The sequence below is a fragment of the Gorilla gorilla genome, chromosome 20 (assembly GCF_029281585.2).
Source record: "Gorilla gorilla gorilla isolate KB3781 chromosome 20, NHGRI_mGorGor1-v2.1_pri, whole genome shotgun sequence".
In the NCBI taxonomy this organism is placed as follows: domain Eukaryota; kingdom Metazoa; phylum Chordata; class Mammalia; order Primates; family Hominidae; genus Gorilla; species Gorilla gorilla.
Genome location: NC_073244.2, coordinates 58,684,043 through 58,701,543, shown reverse-complemented (window position 1 = coordinate 58,701,543; position 17,501 = coordinate 58,684,043). Strand labels below are relative to the sequence as shown.

Sequence of the window (17,501 nt, the reverse complement as noted above, 5' to 3'; positions counted from 1 at the left end):
CTTCTAATGTGCTAACTTTGATCTTAAAAATCCTTCCTGGTGCTACACAATATGTGATTGTAAATGTTCTCACTGCCGGGCACGGTGCCTCATGCCTGTAATCTCAGCACTTTGGGAGACCGAGGCAGGAGGATCACCTGAGGTCAGGAGTTTGAGACCAGCCTGGCCAACATGGTGAAACCCCGTCTCTACTAAAAATACAAAAATGTGGCCAGGCGCAGTGGCTCACGCCTGTAATCCCAGCACTTTGGGAGGCTGAGGCAGGCGGATCACGAGGTCAGGAGATCGAGACCATCCTGGCTAACATGGTGAAACCCCGTTCTCTACTAAAAATACAAAAAAATTAGCCGGGCATGGTGGCGGGCACCTGTAGTCCCAGCTACTCGGGAGGCTGAGGCAGGAGAATGGCGTGAACCCAGGAGGCTGAGCTTGCAGTGAGCCGAGATTGCGCCACTGCACTCCAGCCTGGGCGACAGAGAGAGACTCCGTCTCAAAAAAAAAGAAAAAAAAAAAATGAAAAGAAAGGAGTCAACTGGCCTTTGAGTTTAGCATAATCCAGTGGTTCTCAACTGGGGACATGTGGCAGTGGTGTCTGGAAACATTTTTTGATGTTAGAGCTGGGTGGGGAGATATTACTGGCACCTAGTGAGTAGAGGATAGGGGTGTTACTAAATATCCCACAGTGCACAGGACAGTCCCCCGTGACAGAGTTATCCAGCACAGAATGTCAGTAGTGTGCTGAAGTGAGGAAATCCTGATTTTATCCTCTGCAGTTTCCAGAGTATTTTCTCATTCATCTCAACATCACAGGGGTCATTGAACTGAGGGGACAAAACTGATATCTAGGAGCAAAGTGAATATTCAGTGCAGGTGCTACTGGACATCAGCATCAGAAGTTACGGGGCTGGAGGGGTGGATAGGTGGTTGAGGAAGAAACAGTAGCTTTATGACTTCTGTGGCAGGCAGTGGTGCATGGTTGTTCCGAACAAGATTTTGGGCCGGGAACGGTGGCTCACGCCTCTAATCCCAGCACTTTGGGAGGCCGAGGCAGGCGGTTCACGAGGTCAAGAGTTCGAGACCAGCCTGGCCAACACGGTGGAACCCTGCCTCTACTAAGAATACAAAAATTAGCTGGGTGTGGTGGTGCATGCCTGTAGAATCGCTTGAACCCGGGAGGCAGAGGTTGCAGTGAGCCAAGATCACCCCACTGCACTCCAACCTGGGTGATAGAGCAAGACTCTGTCTCTGGGGAAAAAGAAAAAGAACAAGACCTTTGGAATCAAAACAGACCTGGCTTCCAGTGGGCACTGCCATTTTGTTTTAGATGGGTGATCTTGAGCCACTGACTTTAAATTCCCTGAGCCTCAGATTCCCCTCTGTAGCTGGTGGTGTTAATAGCACTTGCCTGAGGGCCTTTGTGAGATGAAGGTGATATACATGGGAAACGCCTGGCACAGAGCAAGTCCTAGAGAACTCTGTCATCCGTGAAGATATGTGCTTTTTTTCTTTTCTCTTTTTCTTTGGCGTGTACACTTTTCAACTCTGGAGTAGATGATTTGTGATTGACTCTGTTTCTCCCCCTTTTTTTTTGGAGATGGAGTTCAGCTCTGTCACCCAGGCTGGAGTGCTTTGGCATGATCTCGGATTCTGCAACTTTTGCCTCCTAGGTTTAAGTGCTTCTGCCTCAGCCTCCCGAGTAGCTGGGATTACAGGCGCACATCACCTCATCCAGCTAATTTTTGTATTTTTAGTAGCCCAGCCCAGTTGACTCCTTTCATAAGCAGCAGTTAGAGATGCTCAAGTCAAACCCAAACCTTGGCAAATTAGCGCCATTGTTTCCTGAGGGCTTTCTATGTGCGAGGCAGTGAGCAACAAGCTTCTCCCAAAGGGCCCAGGCACTGTTCCCACATGGAAAAGACTCTGCTCTTACTGCTGGTGCCTCTTCCACACCTGATCCCACTATCAAGAGGAGGCATTTTCTGAGTGCAGCCCACTCACATGCAACACTCATTCCTGCTCAACCCATTTATTTCTACACAAATGGATATTCGGGACTTTCAAACAGTTCATCCAGCTGAGCGTGGTGGCTCACGCCTGTAATCCCAGCACTTTGGGAGGCCGAGGCAGGTGGATCATCTGAGGTTGGGAGTTTGAGGCCAGCCTGGCCAACATGGTAAAACCCCGTTTCTACTAAAAATACAAAAATTAGCTGGGTGTGCTGGTGGGCACCTGTAATCCCAGCTACTTGGGAGGCTGAGGCGGGGAAACTGTTTGAACCGGGAGGTGGAGGTTGCAGTGAGCCGAGATTGCACCACTGCACTCCAGCCTGGGCGACAGAGTGAGACTCCGTCTCAAAAAAAATGCATAAATAACATTAAAAAAAATACTTTTTAAAAAATTACCATGCCTGTAATCCCAGCACTTTGGGAGGCTGAGGCGGGTGGATCACCTGGGGTCAGGAGTTCAAGACCAGCCTGGCCAACATGGTGAAACCCTGTCTCTACTAAAATACAAAAATTAGCCGCAGCCAGGTGCAGTAGCTCACGTCTGTAATCCCAACACTTTGGGAGACTGAGGTGGGCAGATCACCTGAGGTCAGGAGTTCGAGACCAGCCTGGCCAAGATGGTGAAAATACAAAAAAAATACAAAAATACTAAAAATACAAAAAATTAGCCAAGCGTGGTGGCAGTGCCTGTGATCCCAGCTACTCAGGACGCTGAGGCAGGAGAATCGCTTGAACCTGGGAGGTGGAGGTTGCAGTGAGCCAAGATCACGCCACTGCTCTCCTGGGCAACAGAGTGAGACTCCATCTCAAAAAAAAAAAAAATTAGCTGGGCATGGTGGCGCCCGCCTGTATTTCAGCTACTCGGGAGGCTGAGGCAGGAGAATTGCTTGAGCCTGGGAGGCAGAGGTTGCAGTGTGCAAGATCGTGCCACTGCACTCCAGCCTGGGCGACAGAGCTAGACTCCGTCTCCAAAAAAAAAATTAAAATAAAAATTAAAAGTGCCAGGTTTGCCAGGCACGGTGGCTCACACCTGTAATCACAGCACTTTGGGGGGCTGAGGTGGGCGGATCACGAGGTCAAGAGAGCGAGCCCAACCTGGCCAACATAGTGAAAACCTGTCTCTACTAAAAATATAAAAATTAGCTGGGTGTGGTGGCACACGCTTGCAGTCCCAGCTACTCGGGAGGCTGAGGCAGAAGAATCGCTTGAACCCAGGAGGCAGAGGTTACAGTGAGCCAAGATCACACCACTGCACTCCAGCCTGGGGACAGAGCGAGACTCCATCTCAAAAACAAACAAAAAAGTGCCAGGTACAGGAAGAACACTGAAAAGCCAACCAATACTTACTAACAGTCTCTTGACCACCAGCAAAGATGGACTGATAAGTAGTTCATTAATAGTAAGAGGAAAAACAACCCCACCTTTCATGAGCGTGAGGATGGTTTTGAGGCAGAGAAAGAATTCTGAAGAGGGGAACAAGCACTGGTGGCTTACGCCTTTAACTCCAGCACTTTGGAAGGCCAACGCGGGGATTTCACTAGAGCTCAGGAGTTCAAGTCCAGCCTGGCTACATGGAGAAACTTTGCTTCTACAAAAAAATACAAAAACTAGCTGGGCACAGTGGCGTGTGCTTGTAGTACCAGCTACTCAGGAGCCTGAGGCATGGGGAGCACTTAAGCCCAGGAAGTAGAGGCTACAGTGAACCATGATAGTGCTACTGCATTCCAGCCTGGGTGACAGAGCAAGACTCTGTCTCAAAAAAAAAAAAAAAAAAAGGGCGGGCGGGGGGAAGAGAAGTTGGTTGATCAGGCTTCGGATGGTGGCTCATGCCTATAATCCCAGCACTTCAGGGCCTGGGCATCATGGTGAAACCCCATCTCTACTCAAAATACAAAAATTAGCCGGGCGCAGTGGCGCATGCCTGTCATCCCAGCTACTGGGGACACTGAGACACCAGAATCGCTTCAACCCAGGAGGTGGAGGTTGCAGTGAGCCAAGATTGCACCCCACTGCACTCCAGTCTGGGTGACAGAGCAAGACTCTGTCTCAAAAAAAGAAAAAAGAAAAAAAAAGAGGTTTCTCAATCTGTGACCTGTAACACTATTACCATAGGGTCAACTTGACAGGGAGGTCATTTCAACAAGTAAAAAAAGCAGAAGTCATTAGAACCCAGAGCTCAATGGTAGACCTCACCCCCTTCAAGTGATCACCTCTTTCTCAAGTGATCACTGAGAACTAGCCAATGAAAAATGCCACCCAGGGCAAACATCACAAAACCATCTGGACCTTGCAACCACATTTGCAGAAATCAGAGCCAAAAGCTCTTCCAGGGTAAGTTGTGCTTTGAGACCTCACCTTGAAGGAGAAAGTAGTCGGAGGTCGTGCGCTTCAGAGCAGCCTTTGCTTTCTCACTGCTCCAGTCCACCTCCAGGGCTTCTTTAACAGGGCAGAAGACCACCTTCTGTGGAAAAAAGGCAGAACTGCTTAGGAATAACATATGCTGGCTTCCAATCACAAGGCAGTTGCTCTTCTCTATTGCAGAAAAATCTCATTATTTAAAGTTTACTGACCATTAAAAGAAGCAGGGGCCATTTGATCCAAGAAATGCTTATTGAACACTCACTGTGTGCTTCCGTAGAGGCTGGGGATGGACAACACAAACTCCCTGCACTGAAGGAAGACAGAGCCAAGCTTTCAAAGACCTGCTTCCACTCTGGCCCTTTAACTCTCACTGGGCCAGGCGCGGTGGGTCACACCTGTAATCCCAACACTTTGGAGACCGAGGCAGGTGGATCACATGAGGTCAGGAGTTCGAGACCAGCCTGGCCAACATGGTGAAACCCCCGTCTCTACAAATATACAAAAATTAGCTAGGCATGCTGGCGGCCACCTGTAGTCCCAGATACTTGGGAGGCTGAGGCAGGAGAATCGCTTGAACCCAGGAGGTGGAGTTTGCAGCGAGCCAAGATCGCGTCACTGCACTCCAGCCTGGATGAAGGAGTGAGACTCCTCAAAAAAACCAAAACAAAACTAAAAAACCTCTGGCTGTATTCATACTACAGGAATACTTCCACAATGAGGGGCAAGAATGTAAGTCTAACAATATTCTATAAAACGTTTTTGTAATAGTAAACAAAAACAAAAATTAAATGTTTCTTGGCAGAGGAATGGTATAATGATGATGGATGACAATAATAAATAACAGCAAGAGAAACAATAAAAGGGATGGGACAAAGCTCCAGGTTGTGGAAACAGGAACAGCATTTGCAAAAAGCCCAGTAATAGGCAGAAGGATGGCTAGGACCTACAAAGCTCAATCAAATTATCTTGATAAATGCAATGACATATATTTTACTTTGATATACCATTTACAAGTCCAGGCACAGTGGCTCACGCCTGTGATCCTAGCACTTTGGGAGGCCGAGGCAGGTGGATCGCCTGAGGTCAGGAGTTCAAGACCAGCCTGACCAACATAGTGAAACCCCGTCTCTATTAAAAATACAAAAATTAGTTGGATGTGGTAGCAGGCACCTGTAATCCCAACTACCTGGGAGGCTGAGGCAGGAGAATCGCTTGAACCTAGGAGGGGGAGGTTGCAGTGAGCCGAGATCGCGCCACTGCACTCCAGCCTCAGCAACAAGAGCGAAACTCTGTCTCAAAAACAACAACAACACATTTACGGCTGAGTGTGGTGGCTCACTTTTGTAATCTCAGCACTCTGGCAGGCCAAAGTGGCATGATCACCTGAGTCCAGGAGTCAAAGACCAGCCTGGGCAACAAAGTGAGACCCCAATCTCTACAAGTTAGCTGGGTGCAGTGGCATGCACCTGTGGTCCCAGCTTCACAGGAGACTGAGGCAAGAGAACTGTTTTAGCACAGGAGGTCGAGGCTGCAGTGAGCCAGATCGTACCACTGCACTCCAGCCTGGGTGACAGAAAAAACAGAGAGAGAGAAAAAAATACAGACTGAAATATTTGGAAATGACACATGTGGCATCATGCTGGGACCACTTTCACAAATGGTTCGCATATAAACACACATACAAAAAACCAGTTTTTTGTTTTAAACATTTTTTTTTTCCAGACAGTCTCCCCCTCCGTCACCCAGGCTGGAGTGCAGTGCATGATCTCAGCTCGCTGCAACCTCCGCCTCCTGGGTTCAAGTAATTCTCGTGCCTCAGCCCCCCCAGTAGCTGGGATTACAGATGCATGCCACCACGCCCAGCTAATTTTTGTATTTTTAGTAGAGACAGGATTTCACTATATTGCCCAGGCTATTCTCAAACTCCTGACCTTAGGTGATCTGCCTGCCTCGGTCTCCCAAAGTGTTGGGATTATAGGCGTGAGCCACTGTGCCTAGCCAGAAAAAAGCAGTTCTTAGAACTAGCTACCCTTAAGAAGTTTAAGATAGCCAAGCTGGGGGAACACTGTTAGATCCCGTCTCTAAAAAAAATTATTTTAGGCCAGGCGTGGTATAGACTCTGTGTCTCTATATTTTAAAAAGGTTGGTGGTGGGCGGTGGGGGGGGATGCAAATAATTTCAAACTTACAGAGGTGTCTTTCTTCCTCCCTCTCTCTCCATACCCTCCCAACCAGATATTTAAAGAACAGAGAGACAAGATGATAACAGCATAATTTGGGAAGCTAAGTGAACCAAGATCTATCAGTTACCAGGCAGTTTACAAAGCTTGCTAAGGATGCATATAGATTTGACAGATAAAAGTTCAAATTGTTGGCTGGGCGCAGTGGCTCACACCTGTAATCCCAGCACTTTGGGAGGCCGAGGTGGGCAGATCACAAGGTCAGGAGATCGAGACCATCCTGGCTAACATGGCGAAACTCCGTCTCTACTAAAAATACAAAAAAATTAGCCAGGCGTGGTGGCAGGCACCTCAGTCCCAGCTACTCGGGAGGCTGAGGCAGGAGAATGGCGTGAACCCATCGTGCCACTACACCCCAGCCTGGGGGACAGAGCGAGACTCTCAAAAAAAAAAAAAAAAAAAAAAAAAAATTATCAGGCCGGGTGCGGTGGCTCACACCTGTAATCCTAGCATTTTGGGAGGCCAAGGCGGGTGGATCATTAGAGGTCAGGAATACGAGACCAGACTGGCCAACACGGTGAAGCCCTGTCTCTACTAAAAATACAAAAAAATTAGCCGGGTGTGGTGGCAGGCACCTGTAATCCCAGCTGCTCAGGAAGCTGAGGCAGCAGAATCACTTGGACCCAGGAGGTGGAGGTTGCAGCGAGCCAAGGTCACACCACTACACTCCAGCCTGGGCAACAAGGTGAGACGCCGTCTCAAAAAAAAAAAAACAGTCATGTTTAGGTGGCTTTCCTTTAGGAGTTAAATCCATTGTTAAAGATAGTATACCAGATGTTTTCACTGCCCTTAAATCTTTTGGTCAATGGGTCTGTTTGACCTCAAAAGATAAGTCATGAAGTCGGCCTGGTGACATTTAATGCCTGCTATATAGACCACCAGGCCCTTCTCAACAAGTCTGAAAATACACATCAAGTCATTTGCAATATGGTCTGGGAATGCCATCAGAATGAGGAAACACAGTATTACCAGGCAGGTTTCAAAAATTACCAAGAGCTCAATTCGGAGTCTTTGTTGTTTGCCTGACTATAAGCAACGAACCAACTAATATGTTAGGCTACTATATGATGAAACGGAGTTGGGGGTGGGGGTTGTGTTTTATAATCTCAGTCCCAGGCAGGTCTTGCCTGTTAGCTAACACTTTCAGGGCCTGGGGCAAGAGTATGAATGAAGACCCATATATCATGTCTACATATTTAGTTATAAATCACACTAACAAGCTATTAAATGAAGTATATTGTATTATCCTGTCTTGACAAACACGCCTTCTTCATAACCACCTGGAAGGCCTGGATCAAATTTGAAATTTTCACACTCCTTAGGAGTTCTGTGCCAGATTAAGGCACATCGGGAAAGCTGGCCCCCATCCGTGCCCAATTCTCTTCCCATGCCTGGCTCTGTCCCACAATACTGGTGGCTCTGCACTTGAGTGTAGCTACCCAGCTCATCATTTCTCAGCAAACCCCCACGTCTCTGGCCTAAGCATTCAGACATTGTGACAAGGCCTGCGCTGCACAGGCAGAACAGGGAAGCAGCCCACAAAAAATCCTGAGAAGCTTGGGGTTGTCTGGGCAGGAGATTTCAGGGGTCCCAGGTACCCAGAGTGTGGTCTACAACTGAGGGAAGAAAGCCACAGGTGACAGCCAGAAGTGGGCACAGGGCCCCAACCAGGCCAATCAGATTCTCTCTCCTGGGAACTGAAAATGTGAAAGTTGGAATGCAGAGATGCAGACACACATAATGACAATGCTCTAAAGGGAAAGGCCACAAATTCCTAATGCCTCTGGGATTGCCCAGTGGCCCTGGTCTTTATTACTCCTCTCAGATAACAGTCGTTATTCAGTGTTTCTTACACTCCACTTAACAATCCTTTTGGTTCAAACTAACTCATAACAATTAAAAACAAAACAAAACTTAACCAAGCTGCCTAATCTGTAGCAGCAGATGCAAAAGGTGGTACCTGTCTTACCCACTCCACTGGCATTACGCTTATAAAGAAAAAATACACCCGACAATGCCTTCAGGGAATCAGGAGTCTTTCAGGTGAGGCACCCACAGTGTGTGCCAGGGAGTGGCATCCACTATCCACTGGAATGAACACCTGAAAACAGGTAACTTACATACTTCCTCTCCTCCACTTCCTCAGCTCAAGAATACCTCTGCCTAGAATGCCTGAGCCACTCTTTTCCACCATCCTTCACATACATTTCTGGGCTTAAGGACTTCAATCAACAATCTAGTTAAGACTAATAACAAGGCCGGGTGCGGTGGCTCACACCTATAATCCCAGCACTTTGGGAGGCCAAGATGGGTAGACCACCTGAGGTCAGGAGTTCGAGACCAGCCTGGCCAACATGGTGAAACCCCGTCTCCACTAAAAATATAAAAATTAGCCGGACATGGTGGCATGTGCCTGTAATCCCAGCTACTTGGGAGGCTGAGACAGGAGAATCGCTTGAACCCAGGAGGCTGAGGTTGCAGTGAGCCGAGATCACAATCAAACCACTGTACTCCAGCCTGAGCAACAGAGCAAGACTCCGTCTCAAAAAAAAAAAAAAAAAAAAAAAAAAACTTGGCTCATGCCTGTAATCCCAGCACTTTAGGAGGCCAAGGCGAGTGAATCACAAGGTCAGGAGTTCGAGACCAGCCTGGCCAATATGGTGAAACTCGTCTCTACTAAAAATACAAAAATTAGCCGGGCACGGTGGCTCATGCCTGTAATCCCAGCACTTTGGGAAGCCGAGGCGGGCGGATCACGAGGTCAGGAGATCGAGACCATCCTGGCTAACACGGTGAAACCCCGTCTCTACTAAAAATACAAAAATAAAATTAGCTGGGCGTGGTGGCAGGTGCCTGTAGTTCCATCTACTCAGGAGGCTGAGGCAGGAGAATCGCTTGAACCTGGGAGGCAGAGGTTGCAGTGAGCTGAGATCATGCCACTGCACTCCCGCCTGGGTGACAGAGAAAGACTCTGTCTCAAAAAAAAAAAAAAAAAAGGTGAATTCTCCACATAGCCCATCAACCATCAAATTTGTTGTCAGGAGCCATTTAGCATAGTAGGAAACTCCAATAACCTCAATAACCTCAATACAATAGGTGACTGGTAAAATAGATTATGGCTAGGCAAGAAGAGGAAAAATGACACAGACATTTAAAATCACGCGCTCCAGGCCAGACGTGGTGGCTCATGCCTGTAATCCCAGCACTTTGGGAGGCCAAGGCGGGCGGATCACGAGGTCAGCAGATGGAGACCATCCTAGCTAACACGGTGAAACCCCGTCTCTACTAAAAATAGAAAAAATTAGCCGGGTGTGGTGGCGGGTGCCTGTAGTCCCAGCTACTCGGGAGGCTGAGGCAGGAGAATGGCGTGAACCCAGGAGGCAGAGCTTGCAGTGAGCCGAGATTGCGCCACTGCACTCCAGCCTGGGTGACAGATCGAGACTCTGTCTCAAAAAAATAAAAAAAATAAAATAAAATAAAATCATGTGCTCCAAAGCAGATTTGGGGAATGCTTACTGAGTGAAAAAAGCAAAAGACAAAACCATGTACATATATATACACATATACAAGCCAGGCGCAATGGCTCACGCCTGTAATCCCAAAACTTCGGGAGGCCGATGTGGGCGGATCACCTGAGGTCAGGAGTTCAAGACCAGCCTGGCGAACAAGGTGAAAACGCCCTCTACTAAAAATACAAAACTTAGCCGGGTGTGGTAGCACAAGCCTGTAATCCCAGCTACTCGGAAGGCTGAGGCCAGAGGATCACTTGAACCTGGGAGACGGAGATCACGCCACTGCGCTCCAGCCTGGGCAATAAAGCAAGACTCTGTCTCTAAATAAATAAATGGCACGGTACTTGCATATACTCTACGCGCATCCTCCCATATACTTTATTTATTTATTTATTTTTGAGACAGAGTCTTGCTCTGTCGCCCAGGCTGGAGTGCAACGGTGCGATCTTGGCTCACTGCAACCTCTGCCTCCCAAGTTCAAGCAATTCTCCTGCCTCAGCCTCCTGAGTAGCTGGGATTACAGGTGTGCGCCACCATGCCCAGCTAATTTTGTATTTCTGTTAGAGATGGGGTTTCACCATGTTGGCCAGGCTGGTCTCCAACTCCTGACCTCAAGTGATCCACCCGCCTTGGCCTCCCAAAGTGCTGGGATTTCAGGCATGAGGCACTGCGCCTGGCCTCCCATATACTTTAAATCATCTCTAGATTACTTATAATACCTAATGGAATTGCTATGTAAACAGTTGTTATATTGTATTGCTTAGGGAATAATGACAAGAAAAAAAAGTCTGTACATGTTTGGTACAGATAGACGCAATGTTTTTTCCCAAATATTTTATTATTAACATAATTTCAATTTTCTTTTTTTTTTTGATGTACTCCAAGCACACTAAAGATTTTTGATCCACAGTTGGTTGAATCCATGAATGTGAAGCCCATTAATAAGGAGAGCTAACTATATATATTATCTGTATTAAACAGTGCCCCAATTTTGTTGTATATACATTAGAAAAATACTGAAAGGAAGGTTATAGTTATTATTTGGTAGTAGGATTAACATTTCATTAACTTGTTCTGTATTTTCCACATTTGGAATTATGAACTTATTTTACTTAAAAAAAAAAATCTTTTTTGAGACAGTGTGTTGCTCTGTCACCCAGGATGTACTACAGTGGCACAATCTCAGCTCACTGCTGCCTCCACTTCCCAGGCTCAAGCAATCCTCCCGCCTCAGCTTCCCCAGTAGCTGAGACCACTGGCACGTGCTACCACACCCAGCTAATTTTTGTATTTTTGGTAGAGAAGGGGTTTTAGCCACATTGCCCAGGCTGGTCTCAAACTCCTGGGCTCAAGTGATGTGCCCACTTTAGCTTCCCAAAGTGCTGGGATTACAGGCATGAGCCACTGCACCCAGCCTTATTTTACTTCTTAAATCAGGCCTAACAGTAACAGGTAATGTAATTCTGCATATAAAGATGAATATAAACCCCAGGTCCTACCCAATCAAAATTTCTGGGGTAGGGGGTGGGGAGGGTAGAGGGACCAAGAATCTTTAAAAAGCTTTAACAAAGTATTCTAACAAATGACAACCATAATCAAAACACATTTTTCACACTCAGCAGAATGGAAAAAAAACGCCTGAAGTTACCAAATGTTACTGATACATAATGTTGGTTCTAGAATATAAATTGATAAAACCACTTGAGAGTAACTTAACGGGGTCTGGTAAAGCTGAAAATGCCCTTATCTTAATTTTACTCCCAGGTATATACCCAAGAGAAATTAACACAATTGCCCAAGGAGATCATCTATACACACACAAACAAAATGCTTATGCAGCACAATTTGTAACAGCAAATTATGAGCATACCCAAATGCTTATAAATAGAAAAATGGATATATAAATAGTAATGTATTTACGCAATAAAGACTCTAGCAAAAAACAAAAACAAAAACAAAACAAAAACCAAAAAGAAATGCCTTGCAGGGCTGTCCAAGAGAACTAGCTGTGATGATGGAACAGAATGTAATCTGTGCTATGCAATACAGATGCCAATGGCCACATGTGCTTACTGGCCACTTGAAATGTGACCAGTGAGACTGAGGAACTAAATCTTTTATTTTATTTGATTTTAATTAATTTAAACAGCCAGCTGTGGCTAGTGGCTACCAAAATGGACAGCAAAGCCCTAGAACAACATATAAACAGATGGCCTCACAAACGTGTTGCTTCTCCTTAAAAGCAGGTGGCAGCATGCATACAATATAAAACCAATTTTTAAGAAGCTAAAAAGCATGCAAAGCAATTCTATGTATTGCTTGGAAATACATACATAAGTAGTAAGAAGAAATGCATAGGAATGAGAAACCCAACTGAGGAGGGTGGTAACTTCTGTTAGAGGGACAGCCAGAGGGCCTCACCATACCAGTAATGTTTGATGCTTCAAATTGAGTGGTAGGTCTATGATGGTGAGCTAAATCATTCTTAATTTATGCCTAAAATATTGTATAATAAGTTCCATGTCATTGTTTAGATTTATAAACACGTGATAAAACAGGAAGCCAAGCAGGGCTGTATCTGCCCCTTCCAGGTGTCTTTTTTAATCCACACAAATGTACCAGCAGCTCTGGGGTTACTTACCTGGTGAGGGTACAGGGAGAAGAAGTAGAAGATAGAGAAACAGCATACAGATTGGTACAAAAGTACCAAAAATATTTGTGTTTTTAAGGTGGATAGTGTTTGTTTTGTTCCATTATCTGCATTGATGCTGCATATCTTCTTTTGTGCATTAAATGTCACAATAAAAAAAATATAGGCTGGGTATGGTGGCTCATGCCTATAATCTCAGCACTTTGAGAGGCCAAGGCAAGAGGATCACTTGAGGCCAGGAGTTTGAGATCAGCCTGGGCAACACAGCAAGAGATCTCAAAAAAAAAAAAAAAAAAAAAAAAAAAACGAAAAAATTAGCAGAGCATGGTGGTACATGCCTGTGGTCCCAGCTACCTTGGAGACTGAGGTGGGTGGGAGGATCCCTTTTGCCCAGGAGTTCAAGGCTGCAGTGAGCTGTGTTTGTGCCACTGCACTCCAGCCTGGGCTACAGAGTTACATCCCATCTCAAAAATAAATAATATATAAAATTAAATATATATACAGAGATAAGCTAACATTGGCATCCCCCACCCCAACTAACTCTCCTACCTGGAAAACTTGCTATCAGCATTCCACCTCACTCTGCAAATTTACACCCCTCGTTGCCCTATTTCCACTCCTTTGAACCAAGTAGTTCTGATATTAATAATTAGCAGGATTGGCCAGGAGTGGTGGCTCACGCCTGTAATTCCAGCACTTTGGGAGGCTGAGGCGGGTGGATCACAAGGTCAGGAGATCGAGACCACCCTGGTCAACATGGTGAAACCCCGTTTCTACTAAAAATACAAAAATTAGGCTGGGCGCGGTGGCTCACGTCTGTAATCCCAGCACTTTGGGAGGCCGAGGTGGGTGGATCACGAGGTCAGGAGTGCGAGACCATCCTGGCTAACACGGTGAAACCCCATCTCTACTAGAAATACAAAAAAATTAGTCAGGCATGGTGGCGGGCATCTGTAGTCCCAGCTACTCGGGAGGCTGAGGCAGGAGAACGGCATGAACCCAGGAGGTGGAGCTTGCAGTGAGCTGAGATCGCACCACTGTACTCCAGCCTGGGCGACAGAGCGAGTCCATCTCAAAAAAAAAAAAAAAAATTAGCTGGGCGTGGTAGCACGCACCTGTAGTTCCAGCTGCTTGGAAGGCTAACCCAGGAGAATTGCTTAAACCCGGGAGGCGGAGGTTGCAGTGAGCCGAGATCGCACCATTGCACTCCAGCTTGGGTGACAGAATGAGACTCTGTCTCAAAAAAAAAAAAAGTGCAGGATTTTGAACCTCTCTGGCCTGAGGGTTCCAGTCCAGGCAACTGAGTGACTTACTTCTAAATATTTCTGGGCAAGTCAATTGTCTTCTTTGGTATTCTGTTCTCTCAGCTTAGTTCAAATAACCTAAACCGTGAGAATTAATATACTAGAAGGTTAATTCATTTCATTGGTAACAAAGGTTACTTCAATTATTCTTTTTTAAAATGGAAATAATCAGGCTGGAAGCTGTGGCTCACGCCTATAATCCCAGTACTTTGGGAGGCCAAAGTGGGCGGATCACTTGAGGCCAGGAGTTCGAGACCAGCCTGGCCAATATGGAGAAATACCATCTCTACTAAAAATCCAAAAACCAGTTGAGTGTGGTGGCACACACTGGCAGTTCCAGCTACTCCGGAAGCTGAGGCAGGAGAATTGCTTGAACCCAGGAGGCAGAGGCTGCAGTGAGCTGAGATTGTGCCACTGCACTCCAGCCTGGGTGACAGAGCAAGACTCCATCTCAGAAATAATAATAATTTTTAAAAATTAAAAATTAGCCAGGTGTAGTGGATGTCTGTAATTCCAGCTACTTGGGAGGCTGTAGTGAGCAGTGTTTGAACCACTGCACTTCAGCCTAGGTGACAGAGTAGTGAGACCCTGCTTCAAAGAAAAAAAAAAAAAGGAAGAAAATAATCTCCAGGGTTGCTGGATTATGCTGCAGTTAACAGCCACCAGTACACTGAACAAATATTCCGTGGATATGACTGTGCTAGACACTGGACTAGGAGTCTAGCAGTGAACAAGACTGCCTTCCCCCTATGGAGCTTAAAATGGAAGCGGGGAGACAGAGACAAGCAACCCAAGGGCCACCAGCAGTGGAAACCAAGGTACCACATGAAAGAAAAAGAACTCGACTGTTTCTTTAATGACAGGTGTAAGAGAGGATGAGAAGGCTGTCAACAAATTGCTCAGAAAGAGGGAGTCAAAAGAATGAATCACTCCTCAACTGTGGAATTTCTCAACTAATTCATGAAAAGAGTATTAATAGTACTCCAAATTAGTCACCTATTTCAGGAGCAGAGGTAAAATTAAATCTGTATTTCTAGTACAGTCAGGAACAAACCCTACTTTGTCTTTAATTTTTAAAGAGCTATTAGAGAGTAACCACTGTCAGGCATCTCATCATCTCTGGCAGCACCTAACACAGATAACTCACAATAAAGAAACGTGAACATGGGAGCATGACAGTGGCCTTTTATCCTAAAGGTTTTCCAGAATGATCCCGATGTTCACATATTTTATCCCACCATCCTCCTAATATGTCACGTTACCCTAGCAACTTCAGGTGTATCCCTCTTTGTAAATCATAGGGTGAGCCTATGCCCTTACCCACTGTCTATGCTCTCGCCCCTTCTTCCACAGCTGTGTGGCCTTGGTCAGGTCACTTAATTTCTCGTAGCTTCTTTATCAGCTATAGATGGGGACAACAAGACTGGATGTGATTCCCTGCACTCAACACGGTGCCTTGCACACAGAGTAGGCATTCTGCAACTCATAGAAGGAGCTGGCTGCGGCAGTGAGGGCAGCCACAGCAACTCTGCCCCTACGTCCGTCTTTCGGTTTATCCTACTTCCTCGGACAGAGCACTGCTCTTGGCTCTGGTGCCTGGAAAGCTTGTCCCTCACATGCCAACACAAACAACTCTTCCTCTGGGAAACCTTTTTGGGCACTTCCTCACCAACACCTCATTGCTGTCTCCTCTGTCTCCTGCATGTCAGTGTCCATGTGAGGCTTGTGCCCGAGACCTGATTGTGACGAAATCCGTCTCAAATCTTCTCCTGAGCACCAAAGGAAGCAAACAAACTACTGAGCACCTATTTCTGGGCTAGGCATTTTCCTAAGCCCTTATTTATCAGAATGGCACAGGTGCTAGAAAGGCCCACCAGCTTCCTAGAGGGTGTGAAAACCACAGGCTGTTTTTCCTTTTTGTTTTTTAACGTTACTAATTTAGGAGCACAAAGTGTACCTTGAAGCAAAAGTGGCTTTACAACCTTTGGTTAAACCTAGGGAAAGGGGGGAGGGGAAGGGAACCCTAACCAGAAAACCTTTCACAGGAAACAGGAAGTAGCTGCTTCCCCACCCCCACCCTGCACTCTCTGGGCACAACCCAACTAGTTATTCTGTACAATTAGGCAAAAGGGCAGCATCTGAATCAAGGAATCTTTGGTGTTGGAAGAGAACCTTGAAATCACAGGGCCATCTGTGCCAAAACGGAAGGAGGCATGTTATCGCAAGGTGACAAAGCCATGGCCAAAACCCAGTCCAGCCCAGTCGGTCCGCAGGGCCCTTGGTGAGGCTGCACAAAGGCAAGGTTTGGAATCCCAGGGATTGTCAGCAGGAATGCACTGAATGCCTCGTAACCTTAAGGGCTTGGGGTTGGAATCTGAGCCTGCATTGTTCAAGTGTAACAGCTGACTAACAATGTCAGCTGGGGAATATTTTGATACCTTCCAGCTCAGCTCCACGTAGGAAGAGGCTGCACAAAAACCTCTGTGCCTGTAGGGCCCTCCGGAATGGTAGGCAAAGGCCTGGGCTGCCTACATTCTCTTCATAGCGAGATAAAGTGGTTCCCAAAAGAGGTTTCCAGATCCACCCCAGTGGGCACCATCAGAACTGACTCCAGGGAAACTTCCAGCTGTGAATGGCTAACAACGCTAGGCACTCTCTCCATTTGAATGTGAAAGACCTGCCTCAATCAGAGAAGGCCCTTAAGCCATAAAACCCTTCACACCAAGGCCAAGTGTCACACTTGTAAGAGGGTGTGATTTATAAACTGACAGCACCCACAAAGCAGCTTTTGTACTCCTCCGTTTGTTAACAATTTATCTCCCCCCACCAAATTCATGGAGCTATTCAGATAAATCTTGACTGGGCCTCAAAAAGAAAGAAAGGCACCCAAGTTTTGGCCAAAACACTAAGGTTCACTCTGGATAATTATGGTTCTGTGAATAGACACTAAAATTAGGGCTTAATTCCTCTGTATCACACTTACAGCACCAAACTACTCCAACACAAACACAAAATGAGAAAGAAAATCTCCAACGCCGCCTTGCTGGAGAGTCTGAGAGTTCCACTTTTGTGGTTTTCTGCAGTCTCTTTTGTGGTTTCTGCACTCTTTAGAATCCCCTCGTTAGCGTAATTTAACTCAACATTCTGACCAGCTGTTTTTCTTTCTCAATATTTAAATCTACAAAGCAAAGAGTAAATATGGGCTTGGTCATGTCTTTCCTCTCAGTTCAATGAAACCAATTCTGGCCCCTTCATCTTGCTTTCCCCATCGTATGGTTCCCATCTCAGATTCCAGCACTAGCTACAGAAACCACCGTCTTCTGATCCCTTCTCCACTTCTTTCTATAAATGTAATTATTGCACCTAATCCAAATAGAGGCTGAGCCCCTAATATAAACTACATTAACAAATATGAATCTGATAACACCA

General features: G+C 46.2%; 1 protein-coding gene across 2 annotated transcripts in view; it reads right to left on the bottom strand.

Moving 5' to 3' along the window:
* The window catches only part of SAE1 (SUMO1 activating enzyme subunit 1), a 78,331-nt gene that overhangs the window by 35,019 nt on the left and 25,811 nt on the right, over positions 1-17,501 (bottom strand). For both annotated transcript variants that reach the window (XM_004061043.3, XM_055369830.2), the window contains exon 6: positions 4,362-4,467. In XM_004061043.3, coding sequence (XP_004061091.2) covers positions 4,362-4,467 — 106 coding nt within the window. The remainder of the gene's footprint in view (positions 1-4,361; positions 4,468-17,501) is intronic.